Genomic DNA, 25,524 nt, shown 5'->3' with positions numbered 1-25,524 from the left:
ACCTGAGGTCATATAACTACTAAGGTGAAGAACCAAAATTTGAGGCAGACGGTGTAGTCTGCCTCAGGCTCTTGGTTAACATTACACTGATGTATAACATGGCAGGTACCACCTAATGTATGATACCTGGTTCCTAATTTCACCATTAATTTAAGTCATTAATTACTATGTTCTTTCCCTTATTACTCTCTTTAAAAATGGCTTTCAGTGTATTTGGAAACCTGGCTATATGTCTTTTGTATATATTTAATATACAAGCAGTATGAAGAGGGTAGCTACCTCTTTAATTAGGAATATAAAAATATCTGTACAAGAATCTTGGAGATCATTACTCAGTTGAAAGTACAAAGAATATTCCCAGTGTTGGAGTTAATGTTAAGCACTTTGGTTGGATGACTGTACTGTCAAGAACATCGTATTTCCTTTCCTCCTGTTATCATAAGTAAGGATAGTAGTAGGAACTCTGTGAGGTAATGTGGGCAGGGTGCTTAGCACAGAGCCTGGCACATAATAACTCTTAACACATGTTGGTGATATTTTATTACCATCGATCATAAGTAGCCTCATTTTTTCAGCCTTAAGTTGCCAGCATATCCTGAGTCATCCCATATTTCTATTTTTTCCACACATGTTGATGTAGAAAATTTCTTACTTGCAGTTTTCTGGGGGGCTAGCTTAGAGGAGAAAGAAGGAGAAGGTCATGACTCTCAAGGACCCACCATTTTGTTCCTCCACTAAATCAGAAAAGGACTTTGTTGATATTTTGGTTCATGTTTCTAGAATCTCCAGTAGGTGAGTCCAAATCTTATTGTTATTTAAACATTAAAGGTTAACTTTTGCCCTTCAAGCTAGACTTTAATTATATATACTAATTCCTCTTATGGGGCCTCTCTGCCTGTCCAGCTGTATCATAAATAGCCATGGTGTCATTCAGTGATAAGGCTGAGAAGAGTCACTTCAACAATGGCTTAGTCAGTCTGCTTCTTTCAGGATATGTCTGCCATTCTGCCAATCTGGAACTTAGTCTTCCTGTGTCCCTTTCTTTCTTAGAACATTTTTATTCAGCACATAGGGGCCTCAGAGATGGAAGGAAAGAATGAAATTCTCTAACAGAAATGAATGATGGCATTAATCTTACCTGGTTTCAACTTTAAGAGATTTTGATAAATAGCATTTTTATGCAGGGAAGAGATTAATTCAGTGGGGATCCACTGGATGTTGAGTTAATGTTTTGTTTTGATTTTTTCTGTTCACCCACTTTAAATTATTTTGAAGTTGTTTATATCTTTGGTTTCTTTCAATTTGTTTTACTTTGCATTTGACATGACTTTTCTCAAATAAAAGTCATCCTTACACTTCAAGACTGAAGTAGCACTTTAAAAAATTGCCCTTGCATTTTTTTTTGTCCTTTAAAAAATAATTTGCAAGAACTAAAAATAGCTTTAGGAAATATAGTGCTCACTTGGGTTGGATACAAGCCTGAAGTTTATTTTTAATGAGAAAGTCTTCAGTTGTATGGGGCCTGGTTTTTGTTCAGTTTTTAAAGAATGAATGCTGAAATACATTGCGTGCCTCTTTGAGTAGTCAGAACAGATCACCTAATTAAGCCTCTGGTAGTTATATGTAACTTCTAAGTCTAAGTGTGGTCTCTAGACCAGCAGCATCGACTTCTGATGGTAATTTGTAAAAATGCAGATTCTCAGGCCCAACCATGGACCCATTGAGTTGGAAATACTGCAGAGGGGATCTGTGTTTACCAGGGAGCCCTCTGGGTGATCTTGATACCTGGTACAGTTGGAGAACCACTGTTCCAATCATCTCTTTTTTCCAGGACCTTTTGCCATAAACACTATTACCTGATCATGGTTCTTGTGGAGGAGTTGTATTTAATTTAGAGATTCTAATAATGATCATTGTATATGAAATCAAGAGGTGTAACAAAGTGATGACTCTGGAAGATCATAAGTGCTTCAAAAACGTTCTATTTATTTCTTTTCTGAGTTACTTGAATCTTCTGATCTGTGGGGGATTTGGAATAGAATTGTAAAGATGCTTGCGGTTAGAGCTAAATCACTAGTCATCATATCGCTGCTATTCAGAAAATAGAAGGAGCGAGAGATGAAAGGCTGTTGAGTGGCTGGAGCAGAGGACGGGTTGAGAGCGCCCAGTGCTGGTTCCTGGCAGCCGCTGTTGGCTGGGGGAACTGGAGCAATTCAAGCCATGTCCTACTTTGCCTGTCCACAGAGTGAAGTGGCACACCATGCTTTATGGTCCTCTTAAGGTGTAATTATTGGAAAACATTTTGAGATCCTCACAAGCAGACAATTTAATACAAAGTATTTTTGTCAAAAATTTTCTTATATATAAATAAACCTGAAAATTTTCAGAAGAAAAAGTTTTCACTTGGATGTATGTTGATCCAAGTATTTTTCTATGCTGAATTTTTGTATTTAATTATTTTTACCCATGAAACAGTTTTATATATTTAATACAATTTAGAATCATTTATAACGTGACTATCGGTTTGGATTTCTCATATGTAGGCTTTAAAAATATATCCTCGTGTTCTTTTGATGCTCTATTACATTACTAACTTCCTGGGATAACTTGGTAAGATCCAAACATTGCCCCATTCTGTTCCTCTCTCTTATTTTACTCACTATCAATGACCTTCCCCTATTTTCCTGTATTTCTTTACTCTTTTTCCTTCTTAATGTTTTACTCTGCCCCACCCCCTCCCACCCTCAGTGATGTGTTTCGCTCCTACCCTCCCTTCCAGTTCCTTATGACTGGAAGGGTGACTTCAGAGCTTTGTGGCCATGTCCCAAGTCAGACCAAGGGCAATGGCAGTTCTGATAGTAAAGGTTCAAGGAGCAGATGATTGTTGTAGCTTATTGTCTAAGCAAAGGACCAAAAGTCCTTATAACTGAACTCTTTTTCTCTCTCTCTGGATGTTGGTCCTGACACCCTCTGGAATCCCACTTGACCCTAGCAGAGTATGGAGATGGGCTTGGAAGGAGCCCATAGAGCAACCCTTCTCTGCTTTTGTTGTGGGTTCTGTTCAGCATGGATGGCGGGGGCGGGGCAAGGCATGAGCACAAAAGGGTTCACTTATTTGTGTATCTCACAAATTGCCTCTCTCCCCACACTATCCAGGGCTTGCTTCTCTTAGATCAGGTTAACACAGCAAAGCCAAAAGTAGCTCAGTTAGCAATTTTACCATCAACCAAACCAAGAGCCACAAAAGAAATGGGAAACCTCTTCAAAAACCAAATATTTTTAAGCTGTAAGAGTGATTGGCATTGATGTTAGTTGGTCAGTTTGATGTTGGTAATTAACAATCACCACTTTGGCAAGAAACAGCTTTGGAGTGATTTCTTTATCACATGTATTAAGACAGTGACATGAAGACAGAAAGCAGAAGCCAGGAAGCCACGGCCCAGAGGCATGGATGGCCCAGTGAGGTCAGCCCCAGGCTTATAAGCAGCTCCAACCTTCAGATTCTAGGTCAAAGCCGGGGCTGGAGCTTGCTGTCAGCTCACATGGCGCAGTCTCATGTAGGTCCCCAGCTTTCTGATGTACCCGGAAGTTTGGAAGTGGAACAGTCTAGTCCCTAAGTGTCTGTACTCCCACCAGTGAGCCCTGAGTCATAATTAAGTTGGGCAATTCTGGTTTTTTTTTTTTTTTTTTGGTTTTCATGTTTATATATGTTACTTCTGACTCTCCATTTATAGTAGTAACTACCTATTCTACTTCTTACAATTACCAAAATGTTTAATAATATCTTAATTGAAAAACTGAGTTGGTTTATATGTATAAAATGGATAATGACGTACTAAGCTTACATCATTAAAGATTTATTTTATCAAAGGGCAGAGTTTTAAATAGTTCACTCTTCTAACACTTTTTAAAAACTTACAACAGTTTACAAAAGTGAGGTGCTTATGATATATTTTAAAAGTTAACAGTATAAAAATATATGTATTACGTGAAAGCCCCCTCTAATTTCCCATCTCTCCACAGGAGTAACCATTGTATCTTTTTAGAACTTTTTCTAAATATTCATGCATACGGTAGGAGTGTAAATGTGAGGTTCTTATCTTTTTAAAACATTAGCTGGATCATGTTGCTCATACCGTCATCCAACCAGCCTTTCTTGACTAGCTCGTGGGCATCTTTCCTTACCAGTACCTGTAGATCTACCTTATTTTTATGACTGCAGACAATAATTATTTTACATTTTCATAATGATGCATGTATTAATTGTCTTACAAATTCTTACTATTACAAGTAATGCTATAGTAGGTATCCTTGTATGTGTGTCTCGTGTTCCTATGTCAGCATGCATATTTAAGTTGTACACCTGTGAATGTGCATGCAATGTGCCTGTTGCCACCAGTGACAAGATATACAAAATTCAGACTGATGAGCTCTGGAGACATTACAGTGCTAGGAAAATGCAATGTTCCTAAACCATGCACACTTCTCCCCCCCCCCCCTTTTTTTTTTGGCTAATATAATTGAAACTTAGTGGACATTATGGGATTTTTAATGAAAGGTTTTTCTATATTGTAATTCCATGAGTTGACACTGGAGACACTGGAAAAAGTTGTGTGTGTACGTCAGTGTCCTTATAAAAAATTTTTATTTCTAAGCCGATTTCAAAAAAGTTTCGTGTATGTGGTCAGAGTGTCATGTCCGTTTTTAAGCAGAGAGGCCGACTCTTGAGAAACCAAAAAAGGCAGCAGCGAGCGGTGCCCTGCGGCGTCCAGACCGCAGCCTCTGACGCTGTGAGAGGGGCCGGCCTTTGGGCACAGGTGCCGGGCTCCTTTCTGAGACACATCTGTCCACTCGGAAATTCAGATATTAAGATAATATGTAAATGGTTTTATGGACAGCTTAATATGCCGCTTGTGCCCTATTGGTAAAATGTTATAATTAGGTTACTAATTATACCGGTTTAACCACATATTCACAAGGTGAGGTGTGTCTTAAATACACTGCTTTCTATCCCAAAAGTGTGGCACAGTTTTAAAAATTAAACTTATTGGGGTGACATTGGCTAATAAGATTACATAAGTTTCAAGTGTACAGTTCCACTATACCTCATCTGTATACTGCGCTGTGTGTTCGCCACCCAAGTCGGGGCCCCTCTGTCACCATATATCTGACCTCCCCTTTATCCTCTTCTGCTTCTCCCCATAGCACATTTTTTTTTTTTTTGGTTGAGAGTTTTATTAAATACCAAATTCAGGCGATTAGTTTTAGATTTGGGGAATGGGAAGTATGTCGACAAGAGGCTTGACCTTGCAGAGAATATCGTCTGACACCACTGCTGTCGTCTTCATTTCCCAGTGCTCGGTCTGGTCCTTCCCATGTGGGCGATAGCACTCATCTCATTCGGTGTAGCGCTGCTGTTTGCCTTTTTTGTGTGGCTCTTTGTGTGTCCATGGATGCGGAGGAAAATAGCAGGTAAGGGCTTTTTTTATTCTTCTGATTTACAAAAATGCTCCCAATTTCTGAGACTTCAGATGTAATCCACAATTCTCCTTACCAACAGAGGGAAATGGAAGTCTAGATAACTCTAGAACATACATTGAGGTACATGCCCAGCCCTTGTCTCTTGGTTCCTTACTGCATTCTGGCTCAAACTTTTTGTTGATAACTTGTGACCCAGGTGAGGAGTAAGGGCCTAGTTGCCATGGATACCTGGAAGTTAACTATGCAGTTAAGTTCAACCAGCCTGGTGAAAAGTATTAGTCTTTAGGGAAAAGCAAATTAACACCACAATAAAATGCCATTTCACACCTGTAAGAATCAAGAATGGCTAAAAGTAAAAAGACTAGCAATATCAAGTGTTGGTGAAGAAGCAGAATAACTGGAATTCATATATATTTATTTATGGCGAAATGTAAAATGGTACAACTTTGGAAATTAGTAGTTAAGCATAAATTTACCATATGACCTAGTAATTCCGCTTGCAATGCAATTCCAAGAGCAACGACAAGGTCATAGCAAGACTTGTGCACAAATTGTTTGGTCATAATAGCCAAAAACTGGAAACAACCCAAATGCTATTAACAGGTGAATAGATAACCAAATTGTAGTATATTCATGCAATAGAATGCTACTTAGCAATACAGAAAATGAACTACCGGTAGCAAACAACATAACAAATTTCACAGACTTTATGTTGAGTGAAGGAAGCCAGACACAAAAGAGCACATACTATATGATTCCAGAGAAAATCTCTAGTGGTAGAAATCATTGGTTGCTGGGGCCAGTTGCAGAAGACTGACTGCAAAGGGACCACAAGGGAACTTTTCAGGGACATGGAAATGTACTCTGTCTTAACTGGGGGAATAGTTATAGGGTGTACTCATTTGTTGTCACAGGTCATTCACCTGCACACTTAAAATGTATGAATTTATTATATGTAAATTATACCTAAAAAAAAAAAACCACACAATTTTTAAAGAAAGAATAGTATGGTGTAGAAAGTTGCCAGAGCTATTTTCCTGTCATTAGCAAAATAATTGAATTCCAAGCCATGAGGCCACATGTTTTTACAGGGCTCTCAAAGGAAAAGAAGTATTTACTTTTGGCCTCAGAGTGTACCTTAGAATTGTTTCAATATAGATATATTTGAATTCAAAAACCCATATTTCAAACATGATGAAAAAAATGAGACATCTCATGTTCATAAACTGGAATACTCAGTATAGAAATGATGTCCTTTTTTCTCAAATTGATCTAAAGATTTAATACAACTTAAATAAAAATCCCAGCAGGATATTTTGTAGATTTAGATAAGGTACTTTTAAAATTTATATAGAAAGCCAAAACAATTTTTAAAAAGAATAAAGTTGAAGGCTTCATACTTCTTGACTTTAAGACTTACTTAAAGTTATAAGACAGGGTGGTATTAGTGAACATAGACATCTAAATTAATAGAACAGAATAGAGTCCAGAAATAGATCCACATAAATATGGCAAATTGATTCTCAACAAAGTATAAAGGCAGTTCAATGGAGCAAGAATACTCTTTACAACAAATGGTATCAGAACAATTGGACAGCTATATGCCAAAAAAAAAAAAAAAAAAGAACCTTGACCTAAGCCTTACACCTTGTAAAAAAATTAACTCAAAATGCATCATAGATCTAAATATAAAATAGAAAAACAATAAGGGAAAACAAATAAGGGGAAAACTTATGCGACCTTGGGTTAAGGGTTTTTAGATATGACACCAAAAACACGATTCAGAAAAGAAGTTAGTAAACTGCACTTCATCAAAATCAAAAACTATTGCTCTATAAGAAACACTGTTAAGGAAATGAAAGACAAGCTACAGACTGGGAGACAGTGTTTGCAAATTCCCTGACCAAAGCCTTACAGTCAGAATATATAAAGAAATCTCAGGAAGCAACCCAGTTTAAAAAATGAGCAAAAATTTGAACAGACACTTTGCCAAAAAAGATATATGAATGGCAAATAAGTCCATGAAAAGGTGCACACCATCGCTAGCCATCAGGGAAATGCAAATTAAAATCACAATGAGATATCATCACACACCTATTTGAACAGCTTGGAAAATACAGGCAGTGCTAGGTGCTGAAGAGGATGAGGATGAGGATCAGCTGGAAGTCTCACACTGCTGGTGGGACAGCAACATGGTGCAGCCACTTGGGAAAGCAGCTCGGCAGTTTCTTATAAGATTAAATGCACACTTGCCAGCTCCTGGGTATTTACCCTAGACAAATGAAATTTAAATTTATACAAAAATATGGATATGTAAATTATAGTTTTATTTGTGATTACCCAAAATAAGAAACAACCTGGCTTATCCACAGAATGAGTAAACAAACTGGAACATCCATGTATTGGATACTACCCAGCAATAAAAAAGAATGAACTATTGACACCTATAACATTGATGAATCTCAAAGGCATTATGCCAAGTAAAGGAAGCCAGTCTCAAAAAATTACATCTATGGTTTCATTTATATGCCATTCTGAAAAAGACAAAACTAGGGACAGAGACCAGGTCAGTGGTTGTCAAGGGTTAGGGCAAGGCAGAGGTTCTAACCACATGGGAAACTTTGAAGGTGATGGAACCTTTCTCTAGCCTGATTATGGTGGGGTTACAGGAATCTAGACAGGTTAGAGTCAGGATTATACACTCACACAGTCAATCCACTGCATGTAAATTTAAAAACTAACATTAAAAAAAAAAAAACATTAATACATGTAACTAGAAACAAAATAGTGAAGCCATATCAATGATAGATTGATAACCAGCTGCTTCTCCCTCTCATGTAGCTGCTTCTTGCAGAGAATAAATGTCTCCTTCATTTATACAAAGTGCTAGTCTATGATGAGCCCCCCTTACACATACTGTTTGTCTGATTTAACCCCATTGGAGTGATAAACTATACTGAAATGCTCTGATTTTTAAAGGCTTTTCCTAATAGCTGAACCTTAATGTCAAATGGACCATAAAAATCTTTGCTTTCCAGCTTTAGGCTATAATGTCACAACAGGAACTGACATTGCTTCACATTTTGGTTTCTCAGGAGATTTTTTTGTCAATGCCATATATTTTTATGTTTCAATTTACATTTCTTGTTCTGTTATTTTAAGTACAGAGTAGTAGTTAAGGGCATGGAACATAGAGCTAAACTGCCTGAATTTTACCTTGGGCAAATGACTTAATCTCTTTGCCTCATTTTGCTCATTAGTAAAATATAGAAAATAATACCTGTCTCATGTGTTAACAATTTTTGTTGTAATTATTATAATCTTTATTATAATATTATCTTCTCACATCTAATGTAGAAGGAGCTTAAGGTCAGAGCTATCTATGTATATTTCTTGTTTTCTGAAGAACATAACAGTTAAAACAAGCTATATATCTGACAGGGTAGATACAGAGATAGAGAGGTGATAGAGATGGAGAATAGGTGTGAGTATATCCAGCAGAGGAACTGAGAAGAGCGTTTCAATTTCACTTCTATAGGTGAGAGCTTAGAAATTTGCTCAGGAAAATTTGCAAGCAGTAAGATCATTAAATCAGCAGCACCACATATAAGATTTGATTAAAATGAGTGCTATCGAGCTTTAAAAACCACTTTTAAAAAATCCTTTGTTTCTTTGGAAAGTAAAAGATTTTTAAAACTAAATAGGATTTCTCTGTTCCTTTTGAGGAAAATGATTTACTTGTTTCATAAGATTTGGTGACCTGAAGAAATCTGAGACCAATAATTTATTGAACAGAAGAAAAACCAAACAGACTATATCTTTGAAGACAAAAAGGATCAGCATTTCAGTGGTTAGATTCTGAGGTTAGTGTAAGAAAATAGAAGGCCAGATGGTTGTAGAATTATAGAATGTAAGTCCTGGAAGCGACCCTGGGGATCAGACCTAACCCTCTCTTTTTTGTTGATTTTGGATGAAATTACTCAGGCCTTATGCCCCCATCTTTTCCTTAATAGCTGAATTTTCTGGCTTGAATTTCCCATATAATTGATTGAACTCTCCATTTTCTTTATTATATATAACATTTTTGTTTCATTTCCAAAGTAAGTACCAAAGTGTAAAGATAAATATTCATTTTTTAAATATTTGTTTGTCAATAATAAGAGTTCTCTTCCAAAGTTCTCAGTTATGACTATATTTTCTTTAGGTAAATTACAAAAAGAAGGTGCTTTACCACGAGTCTCTGATGAAAGCCTCAATAAAATTCAGGAAGTGGAGTCCCCAGTATTTAAAGAGCTGCCAGGTGCCAAGGCTAATGACGACAGCACTGTCCCTCTCACAGGGTCAGCTGGGGAGACACCTGGGACCTCAGAAGGCATATCAGCAGGAAACCACCCCCGGGCTTCCTATGGTAAGATGGAAGGCTTGGGTTTGCATGGTGGCAGAGAGCAGTCCCTCTGGGGTAACCAGTTGGGCCTGCACATGGGCAGTTAGGTTTTAATGCACAAAAGTGTCCCCAGTTTTATGTTTTGAGAAAACCCAGGGGCTAAAGAGGCCTCGGGAGACTGTGCAGCTAACAAGCAGGCTTACTCTTGTCCTGTGCTTTTCTTCCAAGAGCTATTTATAGTCTTATCAGTGGTGCCAAGGGTGCACACATGGGGCCTGTGTGCAGCTTGCTCAGCTGCATGTGCATATGCTCCATGTCGAGTTACCATAATACTGAAGATTGGCTCATCCGGTTAATAAGGATGTGCACAAAAAGATAAAATTGGAACCAAGTGGTCATCCCACCTTAGAATCATAGAAACCTCAGAAAACATTAAGAGCATCCTGAGAGTGTCCATTTGTCGCATAATGTTTGTGGACAATGATAGGTGAGCACTAACTTCTGCCAGGCCTGTCAGGGCAGCTTCCCGCCTCCCTGCAAGGTGGGGCCCTGGCACCCGCTCTCAACAGATGCAGCCTCAGATTTGGCCCAAAGAAAGCAAATTAATTTTGCCCCAATGATCTGACAGATACTGCATTTGAACAGTCATGACTGGCCTTTTAAGGAGCACCTAGAAAATCTGTTTCACAGTCAGCCGGGTTTTGCCCCTTGTGTATGAAGGTTTTCTAAAACAAGTTCCTTATAAAGATTCCCCCTTTATTGGTTACTAGAAATAGGAAAGAATGTTGTAGTCATTTCTGGAAGACACGTTTTAGGATAACTCAAATAACATTACTTTTAAAATAACATAGTATTAGTTTTAGCCTTTTGTAGTATGTTTCCAAGTTTCCTTTTTATTTTAACCATATTATATGTCCTTTATAGTCAATTTAGAAAATAAGGCCTATGGAAAAAATTTTAAATCACCCATAATCCAACCTTCCAGAGATTACCATCTCGAAACAGTGGGGAGCATTTTTTCTTCCAGACATGATTTATAATTAAAAGTCTAGAAAATAAGACCTTTTTTTTTAACCCTTTCAGGACGGGCACTTTCCATGACTCATGGCTCCATAAAGTCGCCCATCTCCAATGGCACGTTTGGCTTTGATGGCCACACGAGGAGTGATGGTCACGTGTATCACACTGTGCACAAAGATTCGGGGCTCTACAAAGACTTGCTGCATAAAATTCACACAGACAGGGGTCCTGAGGAGAAGCCTGCCCAGGAAAACAACTACAGGTTGCTGCGTCGAAATAACAGTTACACTTGCTACACAGCAGCCATTTGTGGAATGCCAGTCCACTCGACTTTTAAAGCTGCTGACTTGTCATCTGCACCAGAGGATAGCGAAAAGCTGGTGGGTGACACGGTAGCCTATTCTAAAAAGAGACTACGCTATGACAGCTACTCAAGCTACTGCAACGCAGTCGCAGAAGCTGAGATAGAGGCAGAGGAGGGCGGTGTGGAAATGAAGCTGGCATCTGAGCTGACAGATCCTGACCAGCCTCGAGTTGACCCTGCAGAAGAAGAAAAGGAGGAGAAAGACACAGCTGAGGTCCACCTGCTGTTCCATTTTCTGCAAGTCCTTACCGCCTGTTTCGGATCCTTTGCTCATGGTGGCAATGACGTGAGGTAAGTGCATTCCTTCATTCAAGTATGGATTGAAGGTCTGCCATGTGCCTGGGAGCTGGGATACAGCAGCGAACAACATGGACAAAAATCCCTGCCAGTAAAGGTGAGGGTGAGGCACAGACAGTAAACAAACAAATAAAGTAGTACGTGTAATAGGCTAGAGAGTGATAAATGTCAAAGGTTAAAATACGGTGGAAAGGGTGACGGGAGCATCTGGGGCATTACTGTGTTGACTAGGCCACTCAGGTGAGGGCTCACTGAGCGAGATCTGAAGGGGTGAAGGGAGTCAGGCATGTAAGCATCTGTGGGAAGAGCATTTCCAGAAGAGGGAACAGCAGATGCAAAGGCCTGAGGCAGGAGTGTGCCTGGTGCATTCTAGGTATAGCACGGAGGCCACAGAGGGAGAGTGTGGACTGGAAGGTCACAGATCGCAGAGGCCTGGAATATGCAGGAAATATGTAGGAATATGTAGAGAGTCTCTATTCTCTTCTTACTGGCTGGATAGTTGGTAAGTGATGTCACTTGACTTTACCAAAACCTCGGTGTCCCAATCTGTAAACTGGGGCTAAGACTAACCTTATGAGGTTTCCATAAGGATTAAGTGAGATGCTCTATATAAGGTGTTTAGGACAATGCTCCTCCCATAAGCAGTACCTATACATTTTCACTATTATTAGTATTATAATTATCACGTAGAGCTAATGTTTTTGCCCAAATCAGGAAAACATGCTATTGCATTTTTTATTGCCCAGTTATATGACTCTCTTTTACAGCTCTGGGTTTCCGTACACTGTCTACCCATGTGCATTCCTGTTCTCTTTAAAAGAAACCTCCCCACCAGATAAGAGGCCTGGATATCTTTTGTTCTGCTCAGTGTTATATAGGTGTTGCCACGTTATTTTATTTAAGGCGCCATGTTCTGTCTTACCGTAGGTTTTGCCTGCCCTCCCTCCCCAGACCCACCGCACTTCCACTTCCTCTTTATCAAGAATCCTTTATTGAAGGCCCGGTATTTGCAAAGTGTTATGAACTGGGTCCCTGTTTTTTAGGAGTTGAAATTCCAGTTAGGGAGATAAGAAATACATACAGATGGAAAAGTAACAGACCACCCCCAAATAGTATTTCAAGGCCAAAGGAAGAGTTTAGGCAATAACCGTGCAGATGACCAGAGTTTAGAGCAGTTGCTCGCAGTTTTAGGACTGGTTTTGAGGCTTCTGAGTAGGGATGTGGTCTGATAAAAGCAAGGTTCTAGAAATAAAAATGTGACAATGAGAGGAGGGGTGGGTGCTTCTGTTTATTCAACAAAAGGTTATTAAGTTTGTATCAGGCCTCGGTGCTGAACCATTTGTAACTTATTCTAATCTTCAAAACAAACCTTTAAGGTCATACATGGTATCCATCAAAGATAGGGAACCAGAAGCTCCTGTGACATTTCTTGCCCAGGATATCACAGTTAGAGAGAATTAGGCCTGAGAGCCAGTTCTTTGTGACTCTCAACCCACATTTCGTCTACACAGAGTGTAGACCGGAACTATAGAAGCCGTTAAAAGCCTATGTGTGGTTCTTTATGTAAGGAGTTTGGAAGTTGTCACTACATCCTAAAAACGAGAAAACCTGAACCAAATGAAAAATCAACAGCTCTTTGTGGATCAATAAGAATGAGGAGAACATGGGCCAAACGACTGCCCCCAAGACTGGAGAGACAGTCTAATATAGAGACGTAGAAGAGAGGCTCACAAGAGGAAACTGCAGTGCACTGTAGGAAAACCTGAACTGTAATGATGAATTCCTGGAGGCTCAGTGGAAATAACTCTGAGAGTTGAATGAAGACTCTAGGGAGACCCAGTGGTAGAAACAGTTAAAAAAAAAAAAAAAAGAAGTATAACCAATATGCTTAGAAAAGAGAGAAAATGGAATCATATAAATGCTCAATTAAAACAACAAAAAGTAAAAATAAAAAGTAGAAGACAGAATTGGAACAAGGAACAAGGGCACCAAATAGAAAAGAGTAACGAATATGATAGATATATCAGTCGTCACTTTGAATGTTAGCAGTTTAAATGCACCAGTTAAAGGACAGAGATTGTCAAACTAGATCAAAAAACAAGACCAAACTATATGTTGTCTGTTAGAAACTCACTTTAAATATAAAGATATATACAGGTTAAAAGTAAATGGAAGGAGGAAAATATACCATGCTAACACTAATCAAAAGAAAGTAGGAGTAGTTCTGTTAATTTCAGACAGAGCAAAAGTGGACAGATCTAGCAGTCAGAAAATCAAGAAGGAAACAATCGAACAAAACAGCTGGATATCATTTACAACTATGGACTTCTCTAACAGTAGAAGAGTTTCTACTCTTCTCAGCGCACGTGGAACGTTCAGCAGAGCAGGCCACATTCTGAACCGTGAAACACATCTTAACACATTTAAAAGAACAGAACCAATACAATGGCTGCTCTCAGACCACAATGAAATTACACTAGAAATTAATAACAGAAAGAGTACTAGAAAATCCCCAAATACGTGGAGATTATACAACACACTTCTAAATAACCCCTGGACCAAAAAAGAAATGTCAAGAGAAACTTTTAAATATTTTAAACTGAATGAAAACATATCAGTATTTGGGGATACAGTGAAAAAAGTACTTAGAGGGACATGTATAGCATTGAACACATGTATTAGTAAAGAACAAAAAAAAAATCAATAAATATTCACCCTAGGAAACTAGAAAAGGAAGAGCAAATTAAATCCAAAGTGAGCAGAAGTAAACAAATACAAGGAAATAGAACAGAAATCAATGAAATTGAAATCAGGAAATCAATAGAGAAAACTGATGAAACAAAAAGCTCATTCTTGAAAAAGATCAGTAAAGTTGATAAGCTTCTAGCCCGGCTAAATAAGGAAAAAGAGAAGACAGAAATTACGAATTATAAGGAATGAAGGAAGAGACATCACTGTAGGTCCTATGGACATTAAAAAAGGGTAAAGCATAAAGCAGTACTATGAGCAATGATGTCCCCACAAATTTGATAACGTAAATGAATTGGACCAATTTTCAAAAACTCACACAAGAAGAAATAGAATATCTGAATAGGCTTATACTTTGTTAAAGAAATTAAACAATAATAACCTTCCAAAACAGCACAAGGCCCATATGGGTTCATGGGTGAATCATACCAACATTTAAGGAAGAAATTATACCAATTCTTTACAATCTCTTTCAGAGGATAGAAGCAGAGGATATACTTCCATAATCATCCTGTAAGGCCAGCATTACTCTATTACTAAAACCAGACAAAGATATTACAGGAAGAGAAAACTAGAGACCAGTACCTCTCATGAATGTAGAGGTAAAAATCCTTGACAAAATATTAGCAAATTGAATCCCACAATGTATTCAAAGAATTATATACCATGACCAAGTGGGATTTATCATAGGTATGCAAGGCTAGTTCAGCAGAAATCAATTAATGAAATCCATCATATCAATAGGCTAAAAAAGGAAAATCAAATGATCATATCAATAGGTACAAAAAAAAAAAAAAGCATTTATCAGAATCTACCACCTAGTCATGATTTAAAACAACAACAATAACAAACAACTCCGAGTAAACTAGGAATAAAGGGACGCTTCTTCAGCTTAATAAAGATTGTCTACAAAAAGCCTGCAGCTACCATCATACTTAATGGTAAGAAACTCAAAACTTTCCCTCAAAAATCAGGAGCAAGGCAAGGATGCTCCCTTCCACCACTCCTTTTCAACACTGAAGTTCTAGCTAATGCAATAGGATAAGAAAAGGAAATAAAATTATACTGATTGAGAAGGAAGAAATAAAACTGTCTTTGTAGATGACATGATCGTCTATGTGGAAAATCTGAAAAAATCAATTAAAAAAAAAACTCCTGGAACGAATACGCACTTATAGCAAGATTGCAGGATATAAAGTTAATACACAGAAGTTAATCATTAAACAGGTGGACTTTGAAATTTAAAACAAAATACTGTTTATATTAGCACTTCTAAAAATGAAATACTTAGGTATAAATCTAACGAAACATGTAAGATCGATATTTTGAGAACTACATAACTGATTAATGAAATCAAAGAACTGAATAAATGGAGAGAGTTTCCATGTTCAAGGAAAGGAAGACTCAGTATTGTCAAGATGTCAGTTCTTCCCATCTTGGGGATGTTGATAATGAGAGAGGAAATGCATGGGGTGGTGGGGGGCGGGGCAGAGGTTGTATGGGAAATCTGCACCTTCCCCTCAGTTTTGCCGTAAACATTAAATTGCTCTAAAGGACCAAAGTCTTAAATAAAAATTTGAAAGAAAAAAAAAAACAGCTGTGGCATCCCCCCCAAAATAGTCCATGTGTGGCTGCCAAGGGCCTGAGTGATGATAGGTTTAAGGGAAAGAATGTGAGCCCCTGAGCGAGTCCTCTGCTTGTGTCCCAATCCTGCCTCCTCCTAGTGACATTGCTTTCGGCACTGATTTCATTCCCAGTAAAATGGTACCTCGTTTGCAGGTTAGGCGTGAGAACTAGTGATTAGCAACGTTGGGTTGGTCACCCCAACAGTGTGGGCCTAACATGGCTGCCCCAAAACTGGTAGCTAATATCAGTAGTGGCGCTGGCAGTGAAAAAGTGGAAAGAAATCGATAAGAAAGAGAAGAAATTGGTTTTCGTGTCCACTTCTTGTGATTTTTCAGTACTTCTAAAAAATTAAGAAATCACATGTCTATTTAGATGGCTGCGTTAAAAAGAACAGAAGGTAAGTGTCGATGAGGATGTGGAGAAATTGGAGCTCCTGTGCACTGTTAGTGGAATGTTACATGGCACAGCCACTATGAAAAACAGTCTGGAGTTTCCTCAAAAGGTTAAAAATAGAACTACCTTATGACCCAGCAATCCCACTCTGGTTATTTACCCCAAAATTGAAAGCAGGGTCTCAAAGAAGATATTTGTGTTGTACAGCCATGTTTATTGCATCATTATTTGATAGCCAAGAAATGGATGAATGGATATAGAAAATGTGATATATGCATATAGTGGAATATTCAGCCTTAAGAGGGAAGGAAATTCTGACCCATACTACAACATGGATGGATCTCGAGGATATTTATGCTACATTAAATAAGCCAGTCTCAAAAGACAAATACTGTATGATTCCATTTATATGAAGTGCCTAGAGTAGTCAGATTCACAGAATCAGCAAGTCAGATGGTGGTTACTAGGCGCTGGGGGCAGGGAGGTTACTGTTTAAGGGCTAAAGAGTTTCAGATTTGCTGGATGATAAAGTTTGAATAACTGTTTCACAACAAAGTGAATATACTTAACACTTCTGACTGTACACTTAAAAATAGCTAAAATGGTAAATTTGTCCTTTTTTTTACCACAGCAAAAAAAAAATTAATAAACCATTTTTTATCATCAATAGATTATATAAGCAAGCCACAAGTACAGTAAGATGGGCTGTTCTCAAAACTGAGAAGTCACTGCGCGTTGTGTGTGGGTGCTGTTTGTACATACAATGTTTGTATAATTCATGTACTTTTTTATTTCCCCAGTAATGCCATTGGTCCCCTGGTAGCTTTGTGGCTGATTTATGAACAAGGTGCAGTCCTACAAGAAGCAGCTACTCCCGTCTGGCTGCTGTTTTATGGAGGAGTTGGCATCTGTATGGGGCTTTGGGTTTGGGGGAGAAGAGTGATCCAGACCATGGGGAAAGACCTCACTCCCATCACACCGTCCAGGTAAGCCAGAGGGTGCAGGCTGGGCTGACAGGGCTGGTCCTCTGAGGCCTGCACAGTGGATATGTCTGAAAGTCCTCTCATGCTGCAGTTATGCCCTGACCCCGTTGGCACAGCTACTCTGCAGCTGGGGTCACAATAAGGGCAGAGAGCAAGCAGACCCCACCTTTGCTGGCCAGCCATCATCACCCCCCCTCATGCACTCTTTCGCCCCATCCACAGTGGCACTGAGATAAGAGAGAGAAAATGAGAGGGGCGGGAAGGCAGGAGGAGAGGCTGAAGCAGAGCAGGAGGGAAGAGAGAAAGGAACTCTCCCTGCAGCCCCCGCACACTCCCACTGGTGGTCTTACCCAGCGGGAGCCTCGGTGAGGGTGAGGCCGGTGAGGCCAGCCAGTGGGGAGGGAGAGGCTGCCCGCCGCACCCATGGCCTGGGGCCTGCCTGTGCCCAGAGTTCTCTGCCACACTAGCTTCACCTGCTGGGTGGAAGCAGCTCTTCACCTGCCACCCTTTGGAAGTTAGTTACTTTGTGTGTCAGCCAGGTTGGAGGGTGCCTCTGCCATCCAAGGTGGGGTCCGGAGACTCTCCCACAGGGGTTTCTGTGTGGTCCTTCTACTGTGTATCCTTTAGCTAGACTAGGGGTTAAATAACGAACTTGCAAGAGAACTTTAGAAGAAATTGTTGTAAGAAATCGTTTCTCTCTCAAAATTAATTTTAATAATTCTTTTATTAAGTTGATTTGAAGAAAAATTAGCAATCTGAAAAAATCCCTTTTTTGTAATAAGTACACGTTTTTAAAATGAGAGTATAGTTTTTCCTATACCACTTAAGAAATAACTAAGTTACCATTTTTTTTTTTTTTACACAGCAGGAATTTCTGACCCAGTTACTACAGTGTGTGCTTTTTGAAAACATATCAGGAAAACAAGGCTACTTAGGGCTACTAACAGTGTAATGCAAGGCCTTAGTGTGAATTGTTGCCATTATACAGCAGTTTCTTGTTCTATTAATGCCATCTGGCCCAGTCAACAGTCAACAGTCGATTCAAAGAATGTTCTGGTGAGACTTTGGCACCCCTGGGGCGTCAGTGAGGCCAGTACAAAGGGCCCCTATGATGTGTCTCTTGTGCTCCCTCCCACAGCGGCTTCACCATTGAACTGGCCTCAGCTTTCACAGTGGTGATCGCCTCCAACATCGGACTTCCTGTCAGCACCACACACTGCAAGGTAGGGCCCCTGCCAGCGCTGTCCTTTCATAGGGCTGCTAGGATCAGTCCAGAGTCACCAAGTGAATCTGAGAAGAGCTACTAGAGCTTTGTATATGGTTGTTTGTGAAAAAAAATCATCTCAAGGTTTGCCGGGTCTGCTGGAGCATTGTTGGATGTGGGCGTTCGCTTTCTTCAGACTGTCCCTCTTGACCTTTCCTGCTCAGCGGTGTGATGCCCGCTGTCATAAGGACTGCTTTTTCAGCGCATGCCTGGCAAGATCTTTATCTCCTTCGATGTGTGCGTCACACTTTCCATTTGTCCTGTTTCTCTTTCATTGTTTCCACAGTGAACTTTGCATTGAAGTCATGTGTGCACTAAACCATATTCGTAGGCTCAAATGGGGGCATGCCACTCAGGTCCGACCCATTGCAGGGGACTGGGAGTTGACAGTGGAACTAGAAATAAGCAGAAATCATCTCAATGGAATTGTAAGACACAGTTGTTTCGGTTCTTTTTCCTTATCTGATGGTCAAAGTTACTGTATTGCCTTAGAGTAAATTCCAAGTGAGGGTGAATGTCTAATACTGCTCACTGTCAAGTGCTCTGAAACTCAGGAATGTGCCAGAGGGAATTCCTTGTAGTGGTGGAATGTTGGAGCTGTAAGGAACCTTAAAGATTAATAAAGAGGAGACAGGCTCTGTGAGCTTCAGGGAGTTATCTGAGGTCACTCACGGTGGACCCAGAACTAGAACTCAAGTCTGATAACCCAGGTCTGCCCAGTCTCTGGAGAGAATTCCAAAATATCTTCAATGTGTCTCCTATAGACAAAAATATTCACTAACTTCAACAAAGCAAAAGGTGCCTCCAGATTTTTCCTAGGTTCATTTGTTCGTGTCATTCAATAAAAACTCATTTGTACCTGCTGTATGTAAGGTACCATTCTAGGCACCAGAGCAAACAAGTTAGAGATGGCCCTCTGCATTTGCACACAATTTAAAAACTGTAATGAATGTGTTTTATGAACAAATATCACTGGATAAGAATGGCTTGGTGCTCCAGATATCAAGGCCAGACAGCACTTAATGGAAGACTTTTCAGGGGGCCAGCTGATAGAGTGGAGTTCCACAGCGTGGAGAATCAGCCTCATTAGAAAGGAGTTTTTTTGTTTTCTTGTTTCTTCTTTTGCTGTAGAATCTAGAAAAACTTCAGTTTCCAAAAATTTTTATTGTAAGAATTAATTCCACTTACTGAATACATACAGACTTCCAGGCACTGTGTGTTAGTGCTTTATGCATGCACCACACGTCATTTAAGCTCCCAGCAACCCTATGAAATGGGTGCCGGGGTTCCCAGTTTAGAGATGAGAAAACCACAACTTCCAGAGTTGGGTTACTTTCCTACAATTGTAACATGTATCCTGTGAAAGGACCAGGATTCAGACCTGCACCTCCTGATTGTAGTCACAGGAATCACAGCCGTGGTGACCAGCCTCAGAAGTCATGGGGCAGATGCTGGCACCCCTGTAAATGCGCTGTGACTGTTTTCTTGTTCAGTCTCCCAAGAACTTATTGAGGTGAGTGCTGATATTACTCCAGTTTTACCAGTGTGGAGACTGGAGTATAGGAGGGTTAAGTAACTTGCCCAAGGTCACACCACTAGTGAGTGGCCACACTGAGGTGCCATGTGGGCGGTGTGGTCCGAGCCCTGTGTCTGCCCATGCGCCTCCCAAGTGCAAAGCCGGACAGCAGAGAAAGTGCGGTGCACTCCTGCCATTCATTTGTTGCTATTTTTCTAGTTTAGGTTATTTAAAAATTACACATGTAAAGAAGCACATGTTCACTGAAGTATTTCAAACACTACAAAATTATATGGAATGAAAAGATCATCTCCCTCTTTACTCTCCCCTTCAACTTCAATTCACCATGATGTGCGGGAGCCTGGAGGAAATGCATGTTCCTTCCCAAAGAAGTAGGTTTTGAATGTTTCTGTAGGTGTAAATAGGCTTTGGGGCTGCTTTAAAATAAATGTTACACTGTCTTTTAATGACATACACATAAGCAAGCCTAGTAAAGGCAGACTCTTTCATACCAGTTGAAAGAGATCTCTGGAAAATCAAAAGTTTGGTTGTTATTGTTACTTAACAAACTACATTAGCATTCTAACCTATACTAACATATTAAGTGTTATAACTGAGAATACTAATTGGGTAATAACACTAAACTTGATAATACAACTTATAGAAATAGATTAAAAGTATAAAATGCCTATAAAAAAGAACTACACTCTTGTGTTCTTATCTTTAAATGTCTTGTTTCCCAATGTTTACATTTATACTATAATAAGGAGATGCTACTAAGAGATTTATATCCAATTTGTACAGGACCTTAATGGACATAAGTATGTGTTATCATTACCCTAAAATATCTATACAAATTATATGATAGGTTTTGTTTCCTTGGAGCTGTTGATTAGTGTCAGGATAGTTTGTTGGCACTTAAACAAGTCTCCTTAACATGGGAACACAGTGTCATCTATCAAGTAGACTTGAGACAGAACTCAGCTTGGAGTCTAGTCAGTTTTTCCAGTATCACTCACTGATCATGGACTTCTGGACAAAGACCAGTGCTAGTCACTGCAATAGTTACAGGACAGAGTCCTGTCTATTAAGAACTTGCAGTGGACAAAGAGAGCAGGTAATGTTCATCAAAGTTCAGATAATAGGAATGCGCTAAGAAGAGCTCACCCTATAACACTTATTCTCTTATACCACATGCTTCTTCTGCATACAGCCGTCCCAAATGGCAAATGTGGGATGAACTATGAGAGAATTGGGATGGCGTTAAGAATGAGGCCCCATGTGAGCAAAGCTGTGAATCTGGACAATTCCAGAGGGTGTTGTCATCCACATAAAATCATAACAATCCTTTCAGCTTTTTAAGAATAATTTATACTCTGTGCTTGATTTTTCTAGCTCTCTGCTTTCTCTCTATCTACTTGTCAGGTTTTTTGCTTAGAACCACCTCCATTAAGGTGGGAAAAAGTTGAGAAAAATGATTCTTCTCCCCGAAAAAGCAAAAAGTCACATTCCCTCTGATGCTTAGGAAGGAGTTGGTAAATCACCGTTGCAATGCAGTCATTGCAATAAAGATTGGGTTGTTAAATCTTTAGCAGAAGGGGAGGGGGAGGTTGATGAGGAGCAAGATGTTTTAATAGTATTAAAATATTTCTTTATACATTGTGGCAAAATGTTAAAAATTGATAAATTTGGATAAAGGGTGTAACTTTTCTCTAAATTTCAGATTATTTCAAGGTGTTTTTAAGGGCCTCCTTTAACTGATAATCTATTTAAGGGAATATTATTTTTAAAGCCTACATATAAGCTGTATGAGTGAATATGTTAATAATGAAACTACTTCTAATAGGAAAAAATTGGAAGCAAATTGGAAATGGTTACATAAAGTACACCCCCTAAAGGGTGTATCATTCTACATGATAATCATAAAGGCTGTGAGCACTATGGGAAGATGCTTATAACATTAATCAAAAAAAAAAAAAAAAAAGGAAAAAGTGTATATTTACAAAAAATATTAGAAAGGGATATGTAAATATGACAGTAGTTGGGTTCTGGGTAATTGTCCATCACTCCTATTACATAAACTTGCTATAATAGTACCCTTATGCTTTTGAGAAAGGTGCTCTAAGAAAGGAAGAGGGCATGGATAACATCGAAACGACGCGCTCTCTGTTAAACAGCCCAGCACAACTGAGAGCGCACTGCAGGGGACCCGCTCTGGGGAGACAGTAACAGGAAGAATTCAGTCTCAGAAACAAGTGTTTGTAGATTTGATGGCTCGAGTTGACAAAATATCAGATTAACTGCCTTTAAATATGCTGCCGTTTTTGGTATTCCCCTTTGCTTCTTTAAACGATTTAAAGTGTTGGATTTTATTTTTTCTGTGGTTACACCCTGGTTGCTATTTGAACCTCACTGGCCACTGCTGATTCTGAAGTATTTGAGGGTCAGTAGAGACAGAGCCCATGTTACGGAGATCTTCAAGAGCCACAGGTGGCCAAGGACACCCTGTTGAACTGTGCTTCCCCAGAGTCTGCATGAGGCGTGAGAAGTTACAGGCACTGAACTTCCTTAGGATTTGTAGGATATTTAAAGTGTCTTTTTTCCTTTTTAAACTTTCAACAAACCATAAAATGAACTGAGGCTGTTTAGAAAAATATATGAATCAGTGTTAATATTCTGATTTTCAGGTATCTCTGTCATTTGTGAGGGACGATAGATATTTTAGATCCAGTAACATATATTCCCCATTTTGTTATTATTATTCTTTAATTAGCTAAAGTACAAGCCCTGCAAGGCAGTTTGAGATGATGGAGAAAACCAGTTTGAAGTCAAGAGGCCTGAGTTCTAGCCTTGATTCTGCCGCGATTTAGTTGCCCCTGAGCCCTCCAGGGCTCTGTTTCATTCTCTGTAAAATGAGCCGGAAGGGCTCGTATTCTCAGAGGTCTTCTCCAGCTCCAACATTTTATGATGCTGATATTCTAAGAGAAGGATACATTATTGCCATTCCATTATGTAATTAAAGTAGGTTCACATACAGTAGTAGGCAATATCCTATATGGCTAATATTTAAAGCAGGGGCATTCATAGTGCAAAGAGATTAGAAAACATTTAATTGGCAAAGTTCCACTCGAGTAGAGCAGAATTTAGGTGCGAAGTGCATCGGATCTATATACCAAATAGGATAATCGTAAAACAATTATACCTGAAATCTAATCTAAACATTTTAAAACCTTTTAGCAAATTTACGGCAAAGAATTGATCATTTCATAATGCAGTATATTTGAGATTAGTCAGTTTACACCGGGTGAATGTAGATTTTGTGTCTCACCTTTCAATTTGTGGGCCTCTTTTTACTTTAAAATGTTTGTGCACCTGCAGGTGGGCTCCGTGGTGGCTGTGGGCTGGATCCGCTCCCGGAAGGCCGTGGACTGGCGCCTCTTCCGGAACATCTTTGTGGCCTGGTTTGTGACTGTCCCTGTGGCTGGATTGTTCAGTGCTGCTGTCATGGCTCTCCTCATGTATGGGATCCTTCCATATGTGTGATCTGTCATCTTCCAACCAGTAAACGAGGAGCGTTCTGGTGTGGGGATGTGTGGGAGGCGTCTGCCCCACTTCGCATTCATACGCCCGTCCCGCCCGTGCCCGGGCGCCAGCTTCTCCATGCCCCGTCAGTGGTTCCAAACCACACTGTTCACCTAGGCGGTAGGGAGTCATCCTCCACAGCTAACTTAACTACTGTACATAATAATGTGCATTAAACTGGTATCGTGGTGATATAACGTGGTGCAGTTACTTATATATTAAATAAATATCTATTGTATACATAGAATAGGTAGTGTCATTTCAAACATATTCAAAACGGGAGTGGGGATGATTGTCTAGAATTCAAATTTCAACAAATCTTTGTACATAATGATTTCAGTGGCAGATTTTAAGAACTTTTTAAAAGAAACATGTAGATTGGAAAATGATATTTTTTCCCATTTAAAATATACTGTAAGATAAGTGAGATGTAGGATGGATGATACAAATGTGGGGAGGTATACGTGTGTCAGAGTTCACAAGTGCTTTCACTGAAGAATTTGTTCATATACTGTAATATAATTGCTTCTGTAAATATTTAAAACTGTAATTTTTTAATGGTGTGCTTCCCTTATACTTTTTTGATCAGAGAATTTTGGAAAGTACCAAAGAAGCAGGGGAATAGTTTGCCAGTATTATATTTTCATATCGTCTGTCTCCCCTCCTCATAATCCCACCATTAACCCGGAATGTAGCCAGACCGCCATGCTCGGACCTACCTGTCTGAGCAGCGTGCGCGGTAAGGCCCCACCCAACTGCCCGTCATGTGCACGTCCCACTTTGGGCTCCTCTCCCCCCGCCCCCACCACTGCTGCCACGTGTCAGATACTGGTCAACCCCACAGTGGCCCTTCATTGTCATCATTGTAGAGACTGTATAGACGCTAAGGACACGTGATCAAGTGCTACATATCAAGTCCAGTTTAAAATTTTCACCCCTATTCTCCCCTGCAGCTGGAAGAAAGGAATTCTTGTCCCAAACATTGAGGCGAGTGCTTTGACATTCTAGAAATTCGGGAGGGGGAGGTTGAAATATCAGAGAGTACACTGGATTTGAGGATTTCCTTGAGGCCTTTACTAAGCGGAACGTCATGATGCTCTACCTGATGTAGTCCCATCGGATTCTTGGATAGCGGGAGGGAAGAAGTCTGACTAATGTTAGAGCCTGAAACTATGGAAATGCTGCTAAAATTTTTATATTGACAGACATTTTCTTGGTACTTCATTGTGATTTTTCATTAATCTACCATATTAAATTTATAATTAAAAAAATGCCCCTGAAAAGTTTGCCTCTGAAGTCTTTTTCTGAATGTATTTTGTTATTTACACAAATATAAAAGCTATATAATTTGGTTACTTCTATTTTCAAATACTTTTTTCCTTTAATTTACTACCATTATGTATTTGTGCAGAAGATACACATGAGCGGGAAAAGGAAAGAATGACCCACACAGCTCCAGCATCTAAAAGTCCTCACTGCCAATATACATATACATTTATCCTTCATCAGATAATGAACTATCCGATGAAAGGGTTTGTCCCTGGTTGGGAATTTTGTTAAAAGGAGAATCACACTTCTGTGCCCAGCCTTTCCCACTTCACTCTGAAATTGGCCAGATTTCAGGCCTAAGGACCTAACAGGAAAATGCACATCCTTTCTTCATGGCTTAAGCAGCCAAAAACAACAAAACAAAAACACACCTACTTGGAGCTTCAGATGGAAACTCCTTCAGCCCCTGCAGCAGGAGTCACAAGCTCCAGGTCCTCCTGGAGCCAGGAAGATAACAGAGTTGAAGAAAACTGGCCAGGTATAAAAACTTCCTCTCAACAAACAAACTTGCCCTTTCCAATGTTTAAAATGGCATTT

General features: G+C 39.5%; 1 protein-coding gene across 4 annotated transcripts in view; it reads left to right on the top strand.

The window, feature by feature from the left end:
- SLC20A2 (solute carrier family 20 member 2) overlaps positions 1-24,944 on the top strand; it is an 86,572-nt gene extending 61,628 nt beyond the window's left edge. For all 4 annotated transcript variants that reach the window (XM_016127409.2, XM_016127410.2, XM_016127411.2 and 1 more), the window contains 6 exons: positions 5,356-5,472; positions 9,686-9,889; positions 10,949-11,540; positions 17,114-17,299; positions 18,435-18,519; positions 23,455-24,944. In XM_016127409.2, coding sequence (XP_015982895.2) covers positions 5,356-5,472; positions 9,686-9,889; positions 10,949-11,540; positions 17,114-17,299; positions 18,435-18,519; positions 23,455-23,619 — 1,349 coding nt within the window. In that variant the 3' untranslated portion in view covers positions 23,620-24,944. The remainder of the gene's footprint in view (positions 1-5,355; positions 5,473-9,685; positions 9,890-10,948; positions 11,541-17,113; positions 17,300-18,434; positions 18,520-23,454) is intronic.
- Positions 24,945-25,524: the final 580 nt, after the last annotated feature.

The sequence above is a fragment of the Rousettus aegyptiacus genome, unplaced genomic scaffold (genome assembly GCF_014176215.1).
Source record: "Rousettus aegyptiacus isolate mRouAeg1 unplaced genomic scaffold, mRouAeg1.p scaffold_m13_p_11, whole genome shotgun sequence".
Classification (NCBI taxonomy): Eukaryota; Metazoa; Chordata; class Mammalia; order Chiroptera; family Pteropodidae; genus Rousettus; species Rousettus aegyptiacus.
This window is presented reverse-complemented; position numbering and strand designations above follow the sequence as displayed.